The sequence below is a fragment of the Eleginops maclovinus genome, chromosome 4 (genome assembly GCF_036324505.1).
Source record: "Eleginops maclovinus isolate JMC-PN-2008 ecotype Puerto Natales chromosome 4, JC_Emac_rtc_rv5, whole genome shotgun sequence".
Taxonomy (NCBI): Eukaryota; Metazoa; Chordata; class Actinopteri; order Perciformes; family Eleginopidae; genus Eleginops; species Eleginops maclovinus.
Genome location: NC_086352.1, coordinates 34,087,779 through 34,113,834, shown reverse-complemented (window position 1 = coordinate 34,113,834; position 26,056 = coordinate 34,087,779). Strand labels below are relative to the sequence as shown.

The 26,056-nt window shown below is 42.1% G+C and overlaps 2 protein-coding genes and 1 pseudogene across 2 annotated transcripts in view; 2 read left to right on the top strand and 1 right to left on the bottom strand.

The window, feature by feature from the left end:
• The window catches only part of LOC134863401 (transmembrane channel-like protein 3), a 57,219-nt gene that overhangs the window by 27,655 nt on the left and 3,508 nt on the right, over window positions 1–26,056 (top strand). The window contains exons 6-17 of the mRNA XM_063881898.1: window positions 989–1,087; window positions 2,177–2,319; window positions 2,949–3,096; window positions 3,291–3,334; window positions 4,158–4,305; window positions 6,940–7,049; window positions 7,151–7,229; window positions 7,445–7,708; window positions 8,603–8,731; window positions 10,592–10,659; window positions 11,078–11,206; window positions 23,236–23,346. Coding sequence (XP_063737968.1) covers window positions 989–1,087; window positions 2,177–2,319; window positions 2,949–3,096; window positions 3,291–3,334; window positions 4,158–4,305; window positions 6,940–7,049; window positions 7,151–7,229; window positions 7,445–7,708; window positions 8,603–8,731; window positions 10,592–10,659; window positions 11,078–11,206; window positions 23,236–23,346 — 1,472 coding nt within the window. The remainder of the gene's footprint in view (window positions 1–988; window positions 1,088–2,176; window positions 2,320–2,948; window positions 3,097–3,290; window positions 3,335–4,157; window positions 4,306–6,939; window positions 7,050–7,150; window positions 7,230–7,444; window positions 7,709–8,602; window positions 8,732–10,591; window positions 10,660–11,077; window positions 11,207–23,235; window positions 23,347–26,056) is intronic.
• LOC134862650 (zinc finger BED domain-containing protein 5-like) lies at window positions 14,154–14,732 on the top strand (annotated as a pseudogene).
• Window positions 15,207–19,462, bottom strand: LOC134862651 (uncharacterized). The gene is made up of 2 exons (XM_063880658.1): window positions 19,297–19,462; window positions 15,207–19,097 (listed from the first exon to the last, which is right to left on the bottom strand). The coding sequence occupies exon 2, from the start codon at window positions 18,861–18,863 to the stop codon at window positions 15,216–15,218; it is 3,648 nt and encodes a 1,215-aa protein (XP_063736728.1). The 5' UTR covers window positions 18,864–19,097; window positions 19,297–19,462; the 3' UTR covers window positions 15,207–15,215.

Sequence of the window (26,056 nt, the reverse complement as noted above, 5' to 3'; positions counted from 1 at the left end):
GAGCACAAACAAGGAGATTTATTATTATTGTGTATTATGTCATTTATTCCAATACATTTAAAAAAAAAATGTTTTAGTTAAAAAGTTGAAAAACACAATGTAGCAATACAACTTGATAAAAGAAAATGACTAAAATACTAAATCATGGCAAAGTGCCCGAGAGACAAAGCAGCTAACAATCTTTAAAATTGCAATAACAAGAGTACAAATATTTCATTAAAGTAATCAAATTGTTCAAAGAATGTTCTACTAATGGAGTTGAAGGGGCATCATGAGGCTGTTTTATTCTGTTTGGCTTCTCTGTCTCTCCTTGTGCTCCCGCTGTTCTCTGTGGAAAGCCAACAGTGCCACAATATGGCACTATTTTAACGTGTTATTAACTTAAAAGGCTCACACTCAGGCATAGGGGTTTACTTGGTCACATTCCTTTACTTGTCTCTTTTCAGCGTTGAATCAAGCCTATCCATCTCTGTTGTGGGTTGTCTTTTCCCTCTGTTTTCATGTCCTCACACCAAAGACATCTCCCTGTCTAGTGGACCCAACTTGTAGTCCAAAACTGTGTTGAGGTGTACTCCTCTCTGTAGCACTCCTCTGCTTCCTTTGACCTTCTTTCTTTGTCCCCATCTTCTACATTTCTTCTGTGCATTGTCCTCCTGCTCACCTGTCTCTGATCTCTTACAAAGCAGACACTGTGCATTATTAGCCAATCATGTGCTGAAATGTAAACATCATGCAACGTCATTCAGTTAAAACCTCACAACACAAGGGAAAACCATGCAAAAGTTATTCGAAATCACACACATATAAAAGCAAATGTAATATTTTTATTGACTAACATCTACGTTCATTAATTAAAAGGATTTAAAATAATTAAAGGGATTAACGTGAATGCGTTTAAGCTTTAAACACTGCCCACTGTAGTATAACATGACTTTGATGTATTATTGCATTAATTGATTGATTTGATTTTTATCATTTTTGGTACTAGCTGCTGGCTGGAGCTCCATTTGGAACAACGAGGAGTAAAACCATCCCGAAGGAGCATCTGGCTTCAGCCCAAGACCTGGACACGATCTGGTCTCTCGGGGTGAGTCTCTCTTTCCTTTTACTGTTCTGTCAATAGCACATTACTGAGAGACACAATGGAGCATTACTCAGACATTACTTTAATGCCTCCCCGACCTCTACTCCAAGGCCAACCAAACCTTACACAAATTAAAAGACTTGAGAATATTCTGCTGGCCTAATATCCTTATTAAATATCTACATACATTTAAGTGTTCCCTCTGCATTGGCAGCTTTGCAGTCACATTTTCTAAAAGAGCTTTCAACCCTCTAAAGCTTTCCTGATATGAATTCAAGCAGTTTTGTTCCATAATGCTGTTTGTGGAAGGCCTACTTTTTAGAAATACTCCATTTGTTTTACTTCAGGTTTGCATTAATGTACATAATGTTTGATAAGGCAATCTTGCCATTTCATATTAATATATTTCATGCCACTGGTGTTGGCGGAAACATCAGGGAGTAACCAAAAACATTAGAATTCATATTCTGCACACCATAAATATCCAGTTAAGTTTGAGGTTAGTTTATTTATTAAGCCCATTTCAGACACAAAGGTAATTCAAAGTGCTTTACATAAGCTTTAACATAAAAATAGATAATGCAGCAAGAAGTGCAATGATAAAACATAGTTAGAGGAGAAAGATTTCAGTCTTGGTTAAAAGAACTTAGGGTTGGAGCGGCAGATGCACAGGAAGTTTTCTCCAGATCTACGGAGATTCAAAAGCTGCCGCCGCAAATTTGGTTCTGACCTTGAGGACGATGAGTAAATCTGCCACCAATGATCTGAGAGCTCTGAATGGCTCTAACAAAGCAGCATGTCTGACATATATTGTGGTCGCAATCCATTTGAGGCTTTATAAGTATAAAGTAAAATGTTGAATTGTGTCCTCTCTTTTATTGGAAGACCGTGCAGAGCTCTGACAATTGGGGTGATGTGTTCTTCTCTTCTAGTTTTGTAAAAGTAGTTTGTAAAAATAGCATTTTAGAATTCATGATAAATGAATGATTCTCTACTTGCCTTACTGTCATGTGGTACTATATTAATGTATTTATGTTCTATAGCTCCTCGTCCTCGCTGTGAGTGTGTGTTGTGTGTGTTTGACCTCCACAGGGCTACCTGCAGTACTCCGTGTTATTCTATGGTTACTATGGCAGACTGAGGAAAATTGGCAGTGCGGGGTACAGGTTGCCCCTCGCCTACTTCCTGGTTGGGATGGCGGTCTTTGCCTACAGTTTCATCGTCCTGTTGAGAAAGTAATCATCACACTCATTACAGATCATACTGATGTGAGAAGGATTAGATAATGTGATACACTGATGAGCTGCCTGAGGCCGAGGACAAAACATGTGAATCAATAAAAAGTCACTGAACCATTTAAAACTGAGCAAATGAATGTGAGTGAAATCCATTACTCTTCTCATTACATACCCCATGTCCATATTTTTGATGTTTGTGACGAGCCATTGTAAAGCTCAATGTTGTAGCCCAAGCTGTAGCCATGTTGGCTCCCAGTTAATCTAAAAATCGGCATTGATGCTAGAGTTAAAGCAGTCCCAGATCAGCAGCAGAGTAGATAGCTAGCAATTCGCAAACCCTACCTGCCAATCAAAGCGACCACGCCCATAATAACGCATACAAGCAAGCAAGCCTTAATGTAAGAAGAAAACAATGAGCTGTAAAAATGTAAATCCCACACACAGTTGTCGTGGACAAGATGCAATAACCTACAGCATGTAGGAATGATAACTTCATGATTTTTCTGAAGGCCACAGCTGAACTAAAGTTCAACTCACCGGACACCTTACTTGCATTGCCATTCTAAAAACTATTTAATATATTGCATGATTTGCTAATTGGCTCTGATTATTGAATCTTCTCTCAGAATGGCTAAGAACTCTCGTCTGAGCCTGGCCAGCGCCTCTGATGAGAACTTCACGTTCTGCTGGAGGGTCTTCTGTGCCTGGGACTACCTGATCGGGAACCCAGAGGCTGCAGAGAGCAAAGGAGCCGCCATTGTCAACAACATCCGGGTCAGAGACACACATGGACACATAGTGAACATCCAGTTAGACTTACATCTTCATTTACCGAATACATTTCTGTCCTCCTGTTCTGTCTTTGTGTATCTAGCACTTTTCATTCACAGAACGCCGTGTGATTGATTGTAATGAATTCATGCTATTAACGGGGTGGTCACAGTGTAATACCTGGTTTTTATTCACAGGAAGCCATTGTTGAGGAGCAGGAAAAGAAGAAGGATACCAGTCTGTAGGTGTCTTTCTTTCTTGTTCCTTCTGCTTCTTCTCCTTTTTGTATTACCATTTAAATCATTTCTCAAACCCAGTTGATTTACAGCCCCGTGTTGCTCTACAGTGATGTGCACTCATCCTGACAGTGTTTTTAGAAGCTGACAGTAAATCACTAAAATGAGACGACAGAAGATATTAAAATTAGATATGCCTGTGTCCTATATCTCCCTGCATACCTCAGTTATCAGATTAAATGTCATTTCTCTCTCTGAAATATGATATTTTGTATCGTATAACTCAGCTCAGTATGGTTGGACAGTGGTGGAAAGGGCATTTTTTCATTTACTTTTAATAAGATTAGTTTCAAGTTATTTTGCAGGTTCATATTCTTCAAAAACTACAGTATATATTGACTGATTAATTATGGTGTTCTATTATTGATTAAAATACCTTAGTATAACAAGTAATTAACATTTAAATAATGTACTAATTAACAAATCAATGAATATAACCCTTCGATAAAATGTAAATCATATTAAAAAAGGCCTTTTTGACTAATGAGTAATTACAGTTTTGGAAGGTCAATGCTATTTGAAGCCTTGTCATTTTTATAAATTTGAAGTTGGAATATTTCTACACTGAGATATTACTACTTTTTTGTAAGTAACATACCTGAGTACTTCCATCTCTGATGCGTGCTGGGGCTTTTGAAAGGCTATATGAGCAGACGGTTGCAGTGTCAGCAAATAGAAAACATTTTAGGAACTACTTTGACGTTGCAGATGTTTGAAGCTGTGCTTTGTCACTGATCAAAGTGAATGTGTCTGTGTGTGTTTCTTTAGGGCAGTTCTGATCAGTCTGCGTATCCTAGCCAACATCCTGGTTCTTCTGTCTCTGGCCGGCAGCATCTACATCATCTACTTTGTGGTGGACCGCTCTCAGAAACTGGAGCAGGAGAAGCCGGAGCTGACGCTGTGGGAGAAGAACGAGGTAGCAGAGCAGAGCAGACATCTTCTCATTACCATCAGGCTGATTATATTATTCAACATAAAGTACAGAGGAATCAATACACTGATCCAGCGTCAGTGACAGCCTAACATTGCACTTCATCAGATCAGTGGATGGAAATATTGTATGATTCATGCATTGTCATGATGGCACAATAAGCCATTTCTGATTGGTCTAATTTAATATTTAAATATTAAACATGTGTTTTTATAGCTCTGCACCAGTGACAGCTGTATCGTGTTTGACCATCTGTCCTCTGATATCAGGAATGCATACAGGGAATTTCTTCAAATATGAACAAATTTCCTCGAGGGCACATAAAAGAACTGATAGAATTCTATGGTTATGGTGAAGTTCTTTGTGACCTCAAAACCTAAATTAATAATTGACACAATAATTTAAAGGTACCCTATTATACTCTTTTCAACAATATTGTAGCGGGGTTCTATTTCATACCTCCACAAACACAGGCATAGTCGGAGAAGTAGTGATGTTACTTTATTTTGCCGGTCTCCCAAAGTGAAAAACAACTATTTACAACAAAATGAAAATAGTGGAAAAAGACTAGAAACATAAATAGTTTACCATGTAACACAAATATTCACAACAAATGGAGTTCCTCAATAACTGACATACAATAACTCTCAAAACAACTCTCACTGGGTCTTACAGGTGCTACCTGCTCTGTAGCTTCCCCAGACTGACCCCCCATCCCAGGCCAAAACAGCCCCTTTTAACTGTATAGCCCCTCCCACTGGGCTTAACTTTCACATACCACCAATAGATTCATCTCGCAAGCGCGCGAGAATTCACTACTTAAACGGGAGAAATGGTGCGCCCCGTCTTGCCAGCCACTCTTGCCGGAAGAGGAGACGGTGGTGCATATGCCTCCCACACTTCCAGGTCTCAGATATATACAGCACATGTCTCTGATTGGCTGAAACACCAAACAGATCCCTGTAGCGTCCCATAAATCCCTCTGTTTCAGCCCTGTTCCTAAAGAGCTGATTCTGTGTCTGTAGCTTTAAATGCTAATGAGCTGCTGCTGGCCACGCCCCTCTAAGAGTTGATTGGTTTAAAAACCACAACGGTGCTCTAGGAGGAGATCCAGGTGACAAGGTGGGTGGGTGTTACCTGAGTTGGTTATTGGCTAATGGTTGCACAACCCTAAAAAACATTGTGACATCACAAAGTGGCCAAAATCTGATCAGCTGATTTTCAGATCAGGATAAGAAGAGAGGGGGTCTTTGCTCCTGAGACTCTCAGTGTCTCTTTACACAGAGGGGACACATATTTATGTATAAAAGACATGAAAAAGAGGATTTTGCATAATAGGTGACCTTAAAGTCCAATAGGATCAAATGGAGTGATGACATGTTGGACAGACATGGATGGTTTGCAGAGGCCTGTAACAGCAAGGTGGTCATTCTTGTGTTATGTTTTCATAATGGCAATGTAAATGTATCTTCCAGTTATGCATCATTTACTTTCATTTAACATAGTTCAATAGTTAAAGACATTTGTTTTACAATGAAATAAGATGACTTTGTGGTAGAATATGCAACACAAAAAACCCAGCATATCTTCATAATTGAATCTGACATATTTGTTATCTGTACATATTATGCTATCATCACTCAATTTTAGTTCATTAAAATGTCTGTTCAGGGAGTTTAAGATGTTCATCTGATGGTTCTACAATTTAGTTTTAGTGCTGTGTTTGAAATTAATCATTTGGCAATGTTTTTGTCTCAGAAAAAAAGAGGACTGAGCATAATGAATCATGATCTTTGCTGAGAGGCTGAGGATAATATCATCTGCATGTTGTATAATCAGTTTTCAGTTGACATCAAAGGTGGGAAGTAACTAATTACATTTACTCAAGTACTGTACTTTTGACGTACCCTACTTTTCTTGAGTATTTCCATGTTATGCTACTTTGTACTTCTACTCCACTACAATTCAGAGGTAAATGGTGTACTTCTACTCCACTACATGTATTTAATCCCTTTAGTTACTTTACAGATCTGGATGAATGATGGTAAATATAATCAGCTCTTAAATCAGACTTTAGTTCACCTGCAGTAAATCCAGCAGCTACCCTGCAGTATACAAAGCCATTAAAACTAGCTGCACCTTTACCAGCTCTGAGAACACTTTAATGATCAATCATTATAAAACATATCAGAGATATTATTCTGAAATGGACCAATCAAACAATGACTACTTTTACTGTCGCTACTTTAAGTACATTTAGATGAGAATACTTTCTACTGGAGGAACATTTAGAATGCAGGACTTTTACTGTAACAGAGTATTCCTACACTGTGGTACTTCTACTTTACTCAAGTACAAGATCTGAGTACTTCTACTTTTACTCAAGTACAAGATCTGAGTACTTCTACTGTTACTCAAGTGCAAGATCTGAGTACTTCTACTGTTACTCAAGTACAATATCTGAGTACTTCTACTGTTACTCAAGTACAATATCTGAGTACTTCTACTGTTACTCAAGTACAAGATCTGAGTACTTTTCCGACCTGTGGTTCACATCTGTGTTCTCATAAACAGAAATGGAATACAGCCTCTGTGGCCTCATGCTCTCCCTCTCTCCAGGTGAGTGTGGTGGTTTCCCTCATCACCATGATTGCTCCGTCTGCCTTTGAGCTGGTGGCTCAGCTGGAAATGTACCACCCCCGAACATCGCTGCGCTTCCAGCTGGCCAGGTACTCCATCACTCTGCCTAATGCAGCACTAATCGCAATCACACACTATATAATTCATCACAGGTCCAACCAGCATGTGTCATATGTTTCTGTGTTTACAGAGTACTTGTTTTATACCTGGGGAATCTCTACAGCCTCATCATCGCCCTCCTCGATAAGGTCAACAGTATGAGCTCTGCTGTGAGTATGGACAGGCCGTAGTTTGGACACCCCTGCTTTATGCTTTGCAAATCACATTGTTCTTATACAGCCCAATTACTAATACACGTTTCTCAGGGGCAGTGTTGAATAGAAATAACTCAGATCCTTTACTTGAGTAAAAGTAGCAATACAATGGCCTAAATATACTTCAGCCTGAAATGAAGTAGCCGAACAGTGTCCCATGTGTCTTCCAGATCCCTGCGAGTCCAGGGAACTGGTCTGACTCCAGCTCCTTCCTGGCCACCATCTCTCAGCTGGAGGGAAACAGCCTCTCCACTCTGGTGTCAGAGATCTCCATCTCTGAACATCACAACATTACCGTAGCAACCATTGCCACGGTGCTGGATGTTAGGAACAGCAGCCCCAGTGTTTCAGGGGTCATCTCCAACCAGACGTCCCTGTTTGAGAAGAACACCCGCTCTCAGCAGGACCCCTGCTGGGAGACCTATGTTGGACAGGTGCTCGCTTCTGATTGCTCAACGTCAGTTACATCCACAGCGCATGTTTATTATACTTTGAAACATAGAATATACATTATTTAAGGGCAATACATTTGTAAGAATAAGATATATAGAATACTACCACAAAATATACTGTAAACCAATACAACATTTAACCAGTTGCTAAATAGCTGTTAACACCAGGTACAGCTGAGGCGGATCAGAATGTCACTAGTTATTTATGAATTAGGTCAGAAAAAAAATATATTTTTGAACAACAGTTTCAAAAACCATCAGAAAAAGGCACACATCAATGTTCATATACTGAAATGAATCTGAGGATGTTAGAAACAGAAAACACAGAAAGAAAGACAAACATAGAATTGACTTTAATATATTACCATGTCATTAAAACATCCATCAGACACAGGAGAGTATTATTAGTGAATCAAATATTTTGGCAATATAAGCAAAGCAATATTTAAAATTCAGCTTTTTTGTTCTATGTTTGAAATCTAATATTATCATATGTTTAAATAGGAATATATTAGTCACTAGGTCAGTACAGTAAGTGTTACACAGGGAACTTTTGACCAGAGGATGGCACTAGATGTCAGGAGAATTACATGTCATCCTAAATCAGACTTGGTTTTCCCAAAATGTTGTATCAATACCTCCATTAGTTGTTTGGACACTTTTAGTCCCAACTAAAGCAGTCATTCTAACAAGACATCTACCCTGCTGAAATATATACAGTATGATAACTGTTTCTACCTACTGTAGCTCTCATGCTCATGTTACAGTACCTACACATAATGAGTGTGTTTCAGCCTGCCCTGAGTGCAGTTTTATTAAATGACCTGCATGTTTGTATATTTCTCTGACATTCAAGTATGGTAAATGTGTTTTCAGGAAATGCTGAAGCTGTCCATCATCGACATGATCTTCACTGTGGCCAGCATTCTGCTCATTGACTTCATCAGAGGGCTGGTGGTTCGCTACCTCAGTGATTGCTGCTGCTGGGATCTAGAGAGCAAGTTTGTAAGTTGTTCACAAGTTTTTTTTTTAGCAATTTCCAAGCACACATTGACCAAGAAAATAGTCCAGCACAAAGCTCAACAGCAAATTGTCACTTTCTATTTGAATGGAAGGAACAAAGAAGTCAAACGTTCACAAGTGAGCTCTAGAGATGTTGGTGGGCCAGCTGTTCACAGAGGTATTGATCTCCACCTGAAACCAATCAGAATTACTTTATTCATCCCAAACTGGGATTTTTTTTTGTTACAACAGCAAAATACAATATGAAGCAAAACAAACAATTAGCAAATAAAATATAATATAAATGTACAATGTTGAGTGTAAAGTGTAAAAGTGTGCATGTTAAGTCCAGTTTACAGAGAGGCTATGGAGCAGTGAGTTATCTGACAGCCAGAGGGGAATTATTGTACAGGGTTATTGCAGTGGGCAGGAATGTTCTCCTGTACCTGTCCTTGTAACAGTGGAGCTGGAGCAGTCTGTTGGAGAAGGAGCTCCGCTGACCTTCCAGCTGCAGGTAGAGGGAGTGGGTGGGGTTATCCATGATGGACAACAGTCTTCCTCTCCACCTCAGCTTCAAAAGGGTCCAGTTTTATGCCGATGACAGAGCCAGCTTTCCTGATCAGTTTATTGATACTGCTGGTGTCACACACATTAAAAATGAAAAAAAATTGAAAGAACACTTCCAGCAAAACTGTTTAGAGGACTTTAAAACGTTAAGAACAGAGACAGAAAAACAGGATATGCCAGATGGTTTATGAGGAGTTTTTAAGGTTCATTAAGAAGGAGTGCTCAAAACACATGTTTTAATCAGGATCTAAAGGTGGTAGTAGAGGGAAAAAAGAACCCAAAGGTGTTGGTTTTTGAGATACTTTAATATGTCTAGTTAATGGAAGGTTGTGGTAAAAATGCTTACGGCCAAATTGATTTATTTTGGTTGATGTTTGGAAGCTTCCATAAACGATTATAATGAACATTTGAAAAATAAAATATTCCAAAGGAGACAATATTTGCCTTATGATATGTATCTTTAAAAAAGTTTATCAGAATGTCACCAAATTAGGACTACATCTTGACTGAGAGGCAAAGCTACTGTGTCCGACCGGACAACAGCCCAAACACTTCCATTAGGAGAAGTGTTAACCGCTGTACTTTCAGAAACGAGAAGAACACAAATGTGCCAAAACACATGCAAATGAAGAAACATCTTCACCGACTTGACGAAACATGCGCACCACCACTAAAAGCGCTGCATATAACATAAGGCTGCAAATACCAAACGCTGCAAGAAGCTCAAACGCTACGGAAACCAGTGAGGCACACAGCTGGGACTGGAGCGCTTGGTGACGTACAGGATTATAAAGTTGGACATCTGTCACAGTTGGCAGAACTTTTGATAAAAGTACTATTGCACTTATCGTAAGTCACTTTGGATAAAAGCACCAGCTAAATGTAATGTAAAAGTAGGTTATTTGACTCATCACCTCACCCTCTGCTGTCACCAACCGCTAACAGCTAGCCAGTGCTGCTTTCGCAATATATATATATATATAGTGTATATATTATATTTTGCTTTCTGTCTGACACACAAATTGAAAGATTGACAATAAAGTTGACTTTGACTTATAGGAAGGGTCCAAACATCAACCAAAAAAAGAAAATGTTGCAGTAAAATATTTATACAACCTTCCATTTCAAGAACCACTCGTAGTAAAATAAAGTTAAAACTTTGCTTTGTTGCTTGGGTAGCAATATTTCAACTTTAATGGACCTCAACTCAACAATGTAATACCCTGTGGAAGTGTGTTCCTGCTCTGAGTACCTGGGGACCTGAAGGCTGAACATGCTTTCTCTCTCTTTCCTCAGCCTGAATATGGAGAGTTCAAAATAGCAGAGAATGTTTTGCATCTGATTTATAACCAAGGGATGATCTGGTAAGTATGAAATGCCTGAATGCAAACAATGATTGAGAACACATTCCCCTGCGTCACTTCATCCTTTCCAATGTGTGTGTGATAGAGGCTCTAATTCAGAGTTAATAGTGTGGCAGTTGCTGCCCAGCCTCCAGGACGCTGTTTAAAGGACTGTGGCCCTCTCTAATATCTCTATTACACCTCTGTGGCCTGCCCCGCTGTATTTCCTCAACTCATTTCACAATTGTCGCCTTGAAGCAATGAACTTAATGAAGTGAAACCTCGAGCCACTGGCTGTGATGGGTTTTTATCTGAGGTGTGACCCCTGTGTGTGTGTGTGTGTGTGTGTGTGTGTGTGTGTGTGTGTGTGTGTGTGTGTGTGTGTGTGTGTGTGTGTGTGTGTGTGTGTGTCTGACTCTTCTCTCTCTCTCTCTTCCAGGATGGGAGCATTTTTCTCCCCTTGTCTCCCTGCCTTTAACGTGTTGAAGCTGATTGGTCTGATGTATCTGAGGAGCTGGGCCGTGCTCACATGCAATGTCCCCCATCAGCAGGTGTTCCGAGCCTCCAGGTCTCTCACACACACACACACACTTCACAACACTGTAGTTAGGATTACCGAACACTGTTGTGTGTTGCATAGGATGCTTTGTTAAGCTGGCTACATACATTTATTTAAATATCCTTAAAAAAAAGGACAACATAAAAACACCTGTCTTTTGATGGTTTAACACACATACATGAACACACACACAGGGGGGTACAATGCTATTTATATGAGCATGTCAACACACAAATATGAAACCTGCATTAAACATAAAATATCAAAAAGTCTGCTGACAATGAATCTGCTAAACACACTGACGGATGTTATTCAGCAGCCGACATACACATCACACCACTCATTATTAAGCTACAGATGGTACAGTCTTTCTCAAAGAGTGGTCCGCGGACCACTGGTGGTCCGTGAGTGACCCCTAGTGGTCCGCGGACCACTGGTGGTCCGTGAGTGACCCCTAGTGGTCCGTGAGTATTTTGGTAAAATGTCACGTTTGAAATTAATATATTATAAGTTTAAAGTGTTTCTCAAACTGTCTTAAAATGACTAGTATAGAGTGTAGCATAGATGTAGCTACGTACCTACGTAGCTACGTAGGTTACGATCTTACGTCATAAATGATTTGCGCGGTCAATTTGAGCTGTCAACTGACAAGATGGATCGATGGCTAAAGACAGGGTCAGTTAAAAGAAAATTAAATGACAAATCTGACGTGACAGTCAAGGTGCATCGTCCTGATGCAGGAGATCCAGCAACTACAAGTGGTTCAGCCGCAGCGACAAGTAGGGTGACCATTTCCATAACACCGAAAAGGAGGACATTATGCGGCATATCAATAAATTACTATGATGTACATAGGACTCTGGTATACTCTCATTTACAATACAATTTTGTGTGGTTTAAAGATGATGTTTGTGTAGCTGAATAGGAAAAAATATGAATTAAAAGTCAAAAAGTGTTTGTTCACAGTATTTGTATTTATTCAATACATTGTGGTGTTCAAAAACTGACCACTGAGATGAATCTTTTAAAGTGCAGAGTGCCACAAAGCATAACATGTGTGGACTTAAATGGAAAAAACAAATAACAGGTAACATACATAATACTACAAAAATGCTTTTTTGAAAAGCATAAATAACCTTTTATGTAAACAACAAAGGAGATTGTAAAAAAAACAAAAACATTTACATTCAACTGCTCAAAAAGTATAGCATTTCTAAAGTGCTTCAGTCTTTTGGGGACTTGTCTTCAGTGTCTTCATCTGTATATGTGTGTGTGTGTGTGTGTGTGTGTGTGTGTGTGTGTGTGTGTACAGCAGTCCACCTGTATTTAGGCAAACTCCACATTCACCCTCTGTAGCAGCTCAGGAGACAACAGCACCTCTGACATCATAGCTTCCAAGCCCCCACTGCCCCTGGGCCTGTTTATATCCTGCAGGGACTGGTACAAATAACAACATAGCAAGAATACTGTTATCAACCTTCAAAAATCTGTATTGTTTTCAACCCAATAAATATAAATATTTCATGCAGCCCATCAGTGAAATCATAAGACTAGTGTACTCACCAAAGTAGTTGATTGTCTATCTGCAATGCTTCTGTTCTTTCCTGGCTACATCCAAGAGTTTTTTGTTTTCAATGAACTTCTTGTACACCTCTGTGCAGGGATAAGTGAAATTGACACACACTTGCAGCTCAGCCTTGACACTGTCCACATCCAGGCGATTCCTCTCGTTGCTCCATGCAGTTATCATTGAAAAGACACGTTCTGTGTGTGCATTGCTGCATGGGATGGAGAAAATATAGGCGCTGACCTTCCTGAGATTCACAAGTGGTACATCTGCTTTGGAAAACAGTTTCAAATATCGTTCCTCACTGTGGCAACCTTCCATTTCTGGTGAGCTGAAGGAACCTTCCACCATGGCATATTCCTCATACAGTCCATCCATATCAATGTCCAGATTGCAGGCCTGGACAGCAGCACTGTAGTCTTCAAATGGCACAGAAGTTTTGAGGCCAAGCTTGGCCACTTTGCTATGAAAGCTTGTGTCAGAGAAGTCATATCTTTCACTGATGTATTTCTTTGCTCTTTCATAAAAAAGCAGAACATCTGCTTCACATTTTTTTGACTGGCAAGGGGGCAGCTGCTTCAGTCATCCCTTTAGCTGTGGGCGAGTCACTGAAAATCTCCCGGTCCACTTTCACGCCGCAGTCTACACTTCTGTACGACTGGTGTTGCTTTACAGCATGGTAAACCTTGCACAGCTCAGCAGCGGTTATTTTATTATCCAGGGGCGACGAGGCTTCACGAAAAAATGTCCTCATTGAAGAGGTACCTGCCGCAGGTCTATTAGTTTTATGCTTCTCCGTATCCGCATGACGTTCAATGGCAGCTTTTCCCTTACTGCTTATGTCAAAATCACAACGACAAAGTCTGCAGAAGCCATGAAAGGAGTCTCGACTGCTTTTAGATATAAAATCGTGCTCTTTCGTCCATTCTGGATTGAATTAGGTCTTACGTTTTGGCATGATGCAAACTTTCTGTCAAAGAAGCCGGCATATGTATGACGTGGCAGCACATGGAGCCTTGTTTACGTTTTTAACCAATGATATAGCAGATATTTATCTGACACCGCTCTTAGCCAATCATTTGTTAGAACAGATATGTTACGGCATTGGACGTTGTGCTGAGTCCCAGCAAAGATTCTAGAACTCCGCTCTTCAAGCCTAGTGCCTCAAGAAGGAGGACAAATACGCGTCCGGCTTGATGCTGCGCCGGACGCCGGACAGGGCATTGAAAAGCCGGACTGTCCGGCCTAAAGCCGGACGTCTGGCCACCCTAGCGACAAGTGATTTTGGCACGCGTTACTGAGTCCCAGGAGAGCGGTTCGCGGTCTAACCACCACCCGGCTGAAAGCTGTGAAACTCGGCTTGATCGCGGAAAGTCCAGCGCTAAAGTGAAGAGAAAATATCACAGCGACTACATAAAATTAGGATTTTTCTGGACTGGAGATGAAGAGGATCCCAATCCACACTGTGTTTTGTGCTACGAGTCATTGGCTAACGAGGCTATGAAACCCGCCAAGCTCAAGCGTCATTTTGAGAGCAAGCACAAGGATTACATCGGGAAACCTTTAGCATTGTTTGAGAAAAAACGTGATGAACTTTAAAAACACATGATGAAGGCGCCCTCACATTTTTTTGCTACGGGGGAAAATGCGAAGGCTACAGAGGCATCATACAGGGTATCCCTTCTCATCGCAAAAACAGGGAAACCTCATTCGATAGGTGAGAATTTAGTCAAACCAGCTGCCAAGGTTATGGCTAATGTATTGTTTGGGGAGAAAGCAAGCGACAAAATGAACAGGGTCCCCCTCTCCAATGATACTGTCCAGCGGCGAATAACAGCCATGGCCGAAAATGTGAAAGATCAGCTGATCACACGTTGACGCCAAAGCCAGTTTTTCACACTGCAACTGGACGAGTCAACTGATATTATGATGGCCTCACAGAATGTCCTTATTCTGCTATCCAACTAGCTAAACACCTTCCCACAATGAGATCCGGACACCGAGGGTGAAGATGACTCTTTATATGGGAAATTGTGAAACTGAAATACACACAGTACATACACCAGTAAATATATGGCAATATGAGTTACACATAAATGGCTCAGACAGATGCGAGCAATACAAGGCTATTCAAAGCTAGCAGGGCAAATAAACTGTAAAACTCTGGCTGGAAATTATAAGGCATTATTCTTAATGTAATTAGTTTTAGGCACAAATGTCATAACAACATGTACTTACAGAGAATGCCTAGGAACAACTACGCAGGAAAAGCATAATAAACGTCCGTGCTGCTCTTAACCATGCTGTCTACTATTTCTTCTTCTGGCTTTCTGCCTACTTCCTGTAGCTACAGTGCATCGAGTATCAAAATAAAAGTCTCCACATCGTTTAGTCTAAAATAACTGCTGGCAGAGCCAGAACACTCCCCGTCTGGTATCTTTAGAGATACCATTACACATAAAAATGACACATTACTCTGGGGATAGAAGGAACACTAGTTCTGTAATAGGTCTTTGTTTTCCCTTGCTGAACAACCTTGACTTCAGCCTTTCTTATGAGACCATCTTGACTTGGAACAGTCTTAACAACGACCCCCATAGGCCACTCATTCCTTCGGGCCTGTTTCTCCTTGAGAAGGACTACGTCTCCTGGCTTGAGATCTGGTCTCTTGTGTTGCCACTTCTGCCGGGACTGCAGAGTAGCAACATACTCCTTACGCCATCTGTTCCAGAACTCGTCGGCCAGCAGTTGAACGCGTTTCCACTGGTTCTTTAAGATCTCCCTTGGACTGCAGCTGCCTAAAGGTGGAAGGGATGTGCCTGATTTCTGGGTCAGCAGGATGGAGGGTGACAAAATGTAGGGATGCTCAGGGTCCGATGAGACTGGTATCAAAGGACGGGCATTAATTATGGCTGTGACCTCGGCCAGGAAGGTAGTGAGTGTCTCATGTGTAAGATGTGCTTGTCCAGCACACAGCAGCATGCTGTCCAGTATGCGCCGTGCAACGCCGATCATCCGTTCCCACACTCCACCCATATGGGATGAATGGGGTGGGTTAAAGGTCCATGAACATCTTTCTTCTTGCAGGAAATTCTGGACCTTGCCCCGCTCTGTGGTGCTGATGCCCATTTCTCGGCATGCACCAACGAAGCTTGTCCCACAATCTGAGCGCAACTGTTTGGCTGGGCCACGCAGCGCGAAGAAACGCCTCAGGGCATATCGGCGGTTGTTAGGTAGACTCATCCGCGGCTGGCGGAAAGGTAGCGGAGCCACCCAACTGTTCGCTGAATCCTGAAAGACTTCATTCTCCATTGTCTCAAGGAACAGGAGATCTTCCATTGATGGCGCTAACTTGTGATCGTTCCTGGTTTGCTGGAAAACTGATACGCCCAGGTTGTCACTGTGTGTCACTTGGCTGACAGGCTGGGGCTGATCAGGGAAGAAGAGTCTCTCCTTTACCTTCAAGTGGTTCTTACAAGGGGGCAGGCAGCTTGGTCTGCCGTTTTCAAGGATGTACGTTTTCATACTAGTGACCTCAGGAAGCCGATGTGTGCTGCCCAGGCACACATCGCCGACTATCACCCACCCTAAGTCTAGCCTCTGTGCGTAAGGTGCGTCATGTGGTCCATTGATCTGTTTACGCACCTTGTGCACTCTCAGCATGTCCCTGCCCAGCAGTAGCAGGATCTCAGCACTCATGTCGATCTGTGGTATTTCACTGGCGATAGCTCTTAGGTGGGAGTGGCTGTGTGCGGCAGCTGGAGTTGGTATTTCTTCTCTGTTGTTAGGGATCATATTGCACTCCAGGAGCGTGGGTAGAGTTAGGCTGATGTCGCCATCCGCAGGTTCAATGACGAACCCTGTAGCTCGCCGACCGGACGCCTCACCTACACCAGAGCAGGTTTTCAGAGTGTAAGGGTATGTGGGCCCACTCATACTGAAGATGTCAAAAAACTCTGAGCGCGCCAGCGACCTGTTGCTCTGGTCGTCTAGCATGGCGTACATCCTCTTGCCCTTGTTGCGGCTGTCTGCTGGGTAGACCGTCACAAGGCATATCTTGGAGCAAGACTTGCCATTGAAGCCTTCCCCGCATACCTCCGTGCATTTGGAAACCACTGCAGTTTCTGGCGCTTCATAGCTCTCCCCGCCATTCTCTGATGGGGGTGGTGAGGTCTTGGAGACCCATGGAGCTGCGCCTGGGTGCATCGCTGTTGGGTGTCTATGGCTATAACACTCAGTGCATTTGATTGCTGCCTCACAGTCTCGGGCCATATGCTTATTTGACGCACAGCACTTAAAACAAATGTTATTCTCCTTTAATATTTTCATTCGTTCATCCATTAGCTTTTCTCTGAAGCCGCGGCACCTTTGCAGGGAGTGTGGTTTTTGATGCACAGGGCATTGCTTCTCTGGGTCTTCGACAGTGAGCGTGGGGTTAGAGTGGGCAATGTCAGTTTTGTGCACAGAGACTGTTCTGCGGCTGCTGTTGTGAGTTTCACTAAACTTATCTGTCCTGTTTGCAGCACTAGAGAGAGAAAAACTAAAGCTTGGGTCGTTGCGTGCCTTTGCCTGCTTGCGCACGAACTCTAGAAAGAATTGGAATGGAGGATAGGGAACCCTAAATTCTTGTTTGTATCGTGAGCCTTCCATTACCCACTTGTCCTGCAGCCCATATGGCAGTTTCTCCACTATTGGGTTTATACCCCTTGCTGTGTCGAGATATGATAGGCCAGGTAAGTATCCCTCACGCTTTGCAGACTCAATCTCCAATAGCAAATCAGATAGCTCTCTGAGTTTATGGGGCTCCTTGTGGGATATTTTAGGAAATTGTTCGAGTTTCCTGAAAAGTGCACCCTCTATAGCTTCGGGCGAGCCATACATCTCTTCTAACCTCTCCCATACGAGCCATAACCCTGCTGCTTGATCTCTCACGTTCACTGATCTAATGCGGCGTGCTTGCTCTGCAGATTCTGGGCCTAGCCATCTTATTAGCAGATCTGTCTCTTCTCCTGCTCTGAGGTCTAGGCTTTCAATGGTGTTCACGAATGAGCCTTTCCAGGATAAGTAATTTTCTGGCTTATCATCAAACCTGGTGAGTCCTGATGACACCAGCTGACTTCGTGCTAGGTACCTCGCCAAGTCAAATGTAGCTGTGTCACTGGAGCGGTGAGGAGCCCAGGGTCTGGTGGGGCTGTGGTCATTATACCTGGGTGTGTAAGCCATTACGCCTGGCCTGAGGGGGCTGTGGTCAGCGTACCTCGATGTGTGTGCAGGTAAGCCTGACCTGAGTGGGTTGTGGTCAGCATGCCTGTATGTGTGTGCAGGTAAACCTGACCTCAGTGGGTTGTGGTCAGCGCACCTAGAAGTGTGAGGAGGTAAGCCTGACCTGAGAGGGCTGCGATCAGCGCACCTGGATGTATGAGGAAGTAAGCCTGGTCTGAGTGGGTTGTTCTCAGTGTGCCGGGATGCGTGCGCAGGTAAGCCTGGCCTGAGTGGGTCGTGGTCAGCGTGCCGGGATGCGTGAGCAGGTAAGGCTGTATGCTGTGGCTGACTACCCAGGAGCTCAGTGCAATTGTGTCTGCCCGCACGACCCTCGTCCGCATGGGGGACACCATCTGCGAGGTGGTGGTCGTCAGGAGCTGGGGTGTTACTTTCCTTATCTCCACATACGGATACATATGTGCTATGATTGTGGGGCATTTGCTCGTCCTGTGAGCATAAATCTACGGGTGAACGATAGCTGCCACTGAGATGGCTGTGTCTCTCTACATAATCCTCAGTGCGCTGTTCCGCACTTTGCCTGGGCGATAACTCTGGTCCACGACTGCGGCACTCATCTTCAAAGTATACGGCCACAGCCTCCATTACTACAGCTTCCGCCGTGGCGGCTTCTGCCTCTCTTTCCCTTTCTAAGGCGATGAGTGTTGCCTCTAGACGGGCTTTTTCCATCTTTAATTCAATCTCTTCACGTGAATAGGCAGCTCTTGTGTGTGCGGCTTGGGCTTTAGCACGTGCTGTGGCTGCTGCCAGTGCTACTGTACATGAAGCTCTACTCATATGAGAGTCTGCAGATCTAACTGATGCACTTTTTCTGTCCATGGCTGCTATGGATGTTTTTTACCTCAATCCTTACTGGTGACGTGGCAGTTGTTGTACTGGTTCAGGCTTCCGGCACGACAATGCAGTCATCAGTAGCTCTTCGAAGGTCTCTCTTTTCACTATGATGGCCTCACAGAATGTCCTTATTCTGCTATCCAACTAGCTAAACACCTTCCCACAATGAGATCCGGACACCGAGGGTGAAGATGACTCTTTATATGGGAAATTGTGAAACTGAAATACACACAGTACATACACCAGTAAATATATGGCAATATGAGTTACACATAAATGGCTCAGACAGATGCGAGCAATACAAGGCTATTCAAAGCTAGCAGGGCAAATAAACTGTAAAACTCTGGCTGGAAATTATAAGGCATTATTCTTAATGTAATTAGTTTTAGGCACAAATGTCATAACAACATGTACTTACAGAGAATGCCTAGGAACAACTACGCAGGAAAAGCATAATAAACGTCCGTGCTGCTCTTAACCATGCTGTCTACTATTTCTTCTTCTGGCTTTCTGCCTACTTCCTGTAGCTACAGTGCATCGAGTATCAAAATAAAAGTCTCCACATCGTTTAGTCTAAAATAACTGCTGGCAGAGCCAGAACAGATATCGTGAATGAGGCAAATCTGCTGTGTTTTGTAAGGTACATTTATGATGGCGGTGTGCAGGATGAATTTCTGTTTTGTCGTTCCCTGCCGACCAACACCACAGGGGAAGCCATTTTTGACTCAGTCAACGATTTCATCCTGCAGAATAATATCGACTGGACACGATGTGTTGGTATTTGCACAGATGGTGCAACTGCAATGACTGGGAAACACAAGGGACTGGCAGCGCGCGTACGTGCAGTTGCACCTTGCGCCACAGCAACACACTGTTGCATTCACAGAGAACAGCTGGCTGTGAAAAAAATGCCACCATGCCTCAAATCAGTACTGGACGAGTCTGTGAAAATTGTTAATACAATAAAAACCAAAGCACTGAACACACGTCTTTTTAAAGCTCTGTGTGATGAAATGGGAAGTGAACACACAAAACTGCTTTTCCATACTGAAGTTCGCTGGCTGTCGCGTGGGAAAGATCTCACCCGTCTATTTGAACTGTGCGATGAGGTGATGTTATTCTTGCATCATACTGATGAACTGTATGACAGACTGCATGATTTCCAGTGGCTCTCAAAATGGGCATACCTGGCCGATGTCTTTAGCGCACTCAATGCTTTGAACTTAGCGCTGCAGGGAAAAGCCGTCACCGCCTTCAATGTGCAGGACAAAATTAAAGCCGCACGCCTCAAGATGGAATTGTGGTGTGTCCGTCTGGATCGCCAGGAGTTTGACTGTTTTCCGACGCTTGTGGATTTTCTCCTCGCTGCAGATGAAGACCTGGACGGCGGCACAGTTGCAGCCTTCAAGGAACATCTGCAAGGCCTTCACTTTCAGCTGGGAAGATATTTCGCAGAACTAGATGCAGGCTATGAGTGGATCAGGAATCCATTTGGGGACAAAACGCACATCGAACACGTCAGTTCCAAGCTCCCATCAAGACAGGTTGACAGCCTTGTGGACATCGCATCTGATGGGACACTGAGGACGACTTTCAGAGAGAAAAGCTTGACGGACTTTTGGGTCCACGTCCAGCCTGAGCACCCAGAGCTGGCTGACGCTGCTCTGAAACTGTTGATGCCGTTTCCAACCAACTGTGAAGTTGGTTTTTCTACACTTGTTGGTCTGAAAACAAAGCAGCGTAACAGGATCAATGTGGACTGTGATATGAGACTAAAACTCTCCAGTTTGGATCCAGACATTGTTTCACTGATGTCTTGGCACAAGCAGCACCATTCCTCCCATTAGGTAGCAACAGAGACACGCAGTGTATGAGTGAGTAAACAATGCTATTTGTAAATGTAACGGTGTAAATAATTACCTTGTTTTTACTGTTAAATTCTTGTTAAACTTGGGCCTGCAACCATAGTTTTACTGTACTTTATTTTTGAAAATACACAGCAGAAGTTTGTGTCGTACTAAATGCGGTGCATTTTGCGTATCTCTCTGTTCGCTCGGACATAAACTCAGTAATAAATGTAGTCTATGTTTCATATGATGTGTAAAATCTATCAGCATTTCCCGTTTAAATCGCATGTGAACGAAATGCTTGTAGAATCCGTAGTTGTATTTGTATTGTTGATTTAATGTGTGAACGAGCGATATAGAGAAGGTGACATAAAGCTGTTATTATTAGGCTGTAATTTGTAATATACTGTTGGAGTAGTAAGCAGGCCTATTGTATTTATTCTAGTTTATATTTAGTTATATTTGGTGTATATTTAGTTATATTTAGTGTATATTTCTCCTTCCTTCTTTGTATTGAACTCTTGCACCTCAATTTCCCTCGGGATTAATAAAGCTTCTTGAATCTTGAATCTTGTTTTGGGATATTGGGGGAGTTAGGTGGTCTGAGTATTTTTTTTATTGGTTAAGTGGTCCTTGGTCTGAAAAAGTTTGAGAAACACTGCCTTATGCCCATGAACCTTTTTCAAAAATATTAAGAGTTTATTTTGAAACCCTCCCTCTACTGGTCCATCTTCATTCCTACCCTTAGGAGGATAGAGATTGCCAATACAAGCGGCAAAAGAGGCTTGCATCTCCCTTAGGGGATCAGGTGAGAAATTCAGTCATCAGGGAGGGACCCAGAGTAGAGCCGCTGCTCTGTTGTGTTGAAAGTATTCCAGGCTTGTCAAACTGGGAGGAGACCGTGGGGCAGACCAGGACCAGGTGGAGGGATTATATCTCTCTGGCCTGGGAGCGCCTTGGAATCCCCCAGTCAGAGCTGGTTGATGTGGCCAGGAAAGGGATGTTTGGGGCTCTCTGCTGGAACTGCATCCTCCGTGATCCGTCTCAATCCCTGTCACTGAGCTGTGTACAGTGTGCCTGTGACCCTCTCCTTGAAAGAGATTTCTCTCCCCTCACTTATTATATATGACCACCAATACATTTATAGCTATTCTTCTCATCCCTATTCATTTTACAGCTCTGCCTTATGATGACCAATCAGTAGGTAATCCTTCAGTGCATATGCGTCATACACACACACACATATATATACATATACTGTATATATATATATACTGTATATAAACATACACACATACAGTGCACACAGGCCTGAGGCGCTCAGCCCACTCTGATTTATGTAACGAGGCTTTCATTGCCTCTTTCATTGCTTATCAGTCACTCCCAGATGTGAGGGAAATCCTCACACACACACACACACACACACACACACACGCACACACACACACACACACACACACACACACACACACACAGCTGAGAGAACATTTAATGACTATTAGATGCAGTTGTGCTGAGGGAGCGAGAGATTGATGCTGACACGTTGCTGATAGTAAAGAAGGCTTTTGTACGCCCCTTACTCAGAATTACGAGGTGTTAAAAAGCACTGCAAGTAAAAACACTGAGGATATTTTTGTTGGTGATAATATGGATTTGTTTTAGCATCATTAAATTATTCTACTGTCCCTGGACTCAAAACCAGCTACAAAGGGAGGATAGTTTGACCTCATAGGTGCTAATGTAGCATTAATGGCTAAACACGGTCTCTCATAACACACTGTTTGTTTGAGCGACTGAGAACTGGCTTTGAAAATGGAAATGAAACTCAAAACATTTTAGACATTATCATAGACAATGTGTTTTCCAAAACATGTGTGTTAGGTGGAATCAGGATGTAGTTAGCCTAGACAGAGGACTTTATCCATGGGTTTTGGCCTCATCGCTTAGATGTCAGGATATCAAATCTGAGATATTGATGTTATTTATTTTGATAATATTAAAAGAAATAAGAATAGTTATGCAATCCTAGTTCAGTGTTAATAGCCAGTGTACGTACTGTGGAGTGTTTCCCATCTCTGCTCTCATGCTGTGCAGTCAGCAGATGATGTGATCACTCCGTGCTGTTAAAGGAAGCACCAGTGGAGTGGAGTTAATGTGGGCCTGAGCATTGTGCAGAAGAATATTCAGCTGCAATAATGGTTGATAACGTATGTTTCAAAGGAAGCTGTAGCTTTACCACACCCCACAAGATACAAATTGGACTCTTGTAATGTCATTTTTTAATTTCTGCTTTTCCATGTGCAACATTTTTGAGTCCATGCTCTTTTACTTGCAGTGGGTATAAAAGTAACATAAAGTAAGAGATTTATGATTTTAGCTCTGCCAAATACTTTAACAGTATGTTGTTAAAGAACCCTAGTCACTCATTGGTCTGATGGACACAATGCAGTAATGTGAACCTTTTTTTAATAAAAAAAATGTCCATCTTGTCTATGCTTTGCTGTTTTTAGATCAAACAACTTCTATGTGGCCATGCTGCTGTTCATGCTGTTTCTGTGTATGCTGCCCACCATCTTTGCCATAGTGAGGTACAGACCGTCCCAGCACTGCGGACCATTCAGGTAAAAAGAGTTATATTTTATAATGAAATGTTTATAATAAAGAACAATCTTGGGTGCACTTCATACAATGGCCTCTAATGTTAGTGAAACACTTTCCAAGACTTGTGTATGTGTTGCAGCAGGAAAGAGAAACAGCATCACAGTAGAGTGCTATTCATGCCATCCAGCTGTGGAATGTGTGTTAATAGCATACTTTGCAAAGTATCCTTTTCATTATTTAAATGCACATCATATTTTGTGCAGTCAGAGACACAGGGAAAAGTTTTGGGTTGTTCTAATAAAAAAGAAACCAGCTCATGTCTTAAGTCTGCTGGCACATTTTCTTGCTTCAGCAGGTATCAGACAACAACCATAGAGGAAGAGTAGCTCCTCTTCGAAATACTTTTTATTTTGCTACTCACTCTCAGGCTGGTGGCAAAAACCATGAGACACATTCCCAAACATCAACTTCTTAATAAGACTGCAGCCTGAAAACAAATAACTACAATATTTATTTTCACTTGTCTTGATCGCTGAAAGATGTACTCTTATATTGCTGATCTGTTTTTTCATCCTAACTGATCCCAAATGTGTTTATAAAATATAAATGTTGTGTTTTTGCTGCAAGAGCAATATGTCAGGTTCTTTCATCTATCTTTTCCAAATAATGAATCTGTCACTAAATCTCTGGCATACTTTTGAATGGTCGCTATATGTAAAGTAACTGTGATTACTTTAGTAATGTCAATAAGACTTTGACACAATGTTCAAACTCAGCTGATATGAGTGCAGGCTAAGTCAGTTTACTTATGGCAGAGGGTCATGTCCACGAGTTGGTAATTAAAGTACGGCTCTATGGCACTTCCACATTGCCATATAATGTCTTGGCACTTGCAGTTAAAGCGTAATTACAATTACTTTGCATAGCGTCGCCAGCTTTATCAACTTTTACTTCCCAAATATGAAGTTTTTAAGCTTCTGAATGAACTGTTATTACAGGTTTTCGATGACCAATATTTTGATTACCTTATCCAAAAAACGGTATATTTAAGAATTTACAGTGATGTTTGGAACTGTGAGGAGCAGCCACTATGAGAGCAGCCGGGTGTGCTAAAACAACAACAACATGTCATCAATGTGTCACACATGTAGCTAGTTAATTAGCTAACATTCGCTAGCTAGCTTGATAGATTGGTAGCTACGGTAAGTTTGCTAACTAGGTAGATAGATATCGAATGTTAGCTAGCAAACGTTAGCTAGCTTTGAAACGGAAGTAGGGAAAGGGGCGGGTCTACTAAAAAGTGAATAGTCTAGAAATCTAGATTATGAGCTGTTTGTCCCATAATCTCGTCAGGAGATTACGTCCACAGCCCTTTTTTAGCTGCTGCACTGCTGCATGTTCGTGTAAGGACACCTTTTACACACACTACACCATCAAACAACACACCATCCACCACACCACACAACACACCACACCCCACAACATCCACAGCCCACACACACAACAGAGCTCACAGAACAGTGACTACAAATTTAACATGCCAGCTTGACCTATCCTGCTGTGTTTCAGCATTGCTGATCTATTATACTCAGGCTAGCCAGTCCTTCAAATTCACCAACAACCAGTGAGGACAGCTTCTACCTGTGATTGGCTCGAGTTCATTCTCCATGGGATCGTAATATTTATTGCCACGTAATGTCTGGTCAAGAGATATTCGAATTTGAAGGGTGGGTTATTGTTTGCTTAATATTTAGTTTTGGTCAGACACCCACTAACCAGTGGACTTCAGAAAGTTTTACCAGATAAGCCCGTAAGGAAATGAAAATCTGCAAAAAAATTGACCAAGTTTTAAGCGACCAGCCACGACCCTGGAAGATTTCTTGGTACAAATTATCGATGCCAGAATGAGTATGGCAATTGTATGCTGAACAGATCAAAATAGAACATCTTTTTGTTACATAAACCGTAGCAACATCTTTTTTGGATCTGGCAAATGTAATTTGCTTAATGTTATACCAAAAACACATAACTTATTTTAGAATGAAGAACATCTATGATTAGGTGGACAGTTTTTTTAATGACCTTAGGAACGGACCGAGTACAGGAAGAAGGCATCCGTGGTGCAGTGTGTGGATTTTGTGTGAGATCTCCGTGTGTGTTCTGGTATCTGTATTAGCGTGGACCTTCACTCTTACCCATCAGCAGACAGTCCAGAGCACAACGCAGGGCAGAAGGAGGGCTTCGTAAGAGAGCATCTCAGGTCCTGGTGGCCTAGCCAGTCCCAGATCTCAACCCCATAGAAAATCTTTGGAGGGAGTTGAAAGTCCGTGTTGCCCAGCGACAGCCCCAAAACATCACTGCTTTAGAGGAGATCTGCATGGAGGAATGGGCCAAAATACCAGCAACAGTGTGTGAAAACCTTGTGAAGACTTACAGAAAACGTTTGACCTCTGTCATTGCCAACAAAGGGTATATAACAAAGTATTGAGATGAACTTTTGTTATTGACCAAATACTTATTTTCCACAATAATTTGAAAATAAATTCATTAAAAATCCTACAATGTGATTTCCTGGATTGTTTCCCCCATTCTGTCTCTCATAGTTGAGGTATACCTATGATGAAAATGACAGGCCTCTCTCATCTTTTTAAATGGGAGAACTTGCACAATTGGTGGCTGACTAAATACTTTTTTGCCCCACTGTATGATGGTGGAGCTATTTCTTTCCCT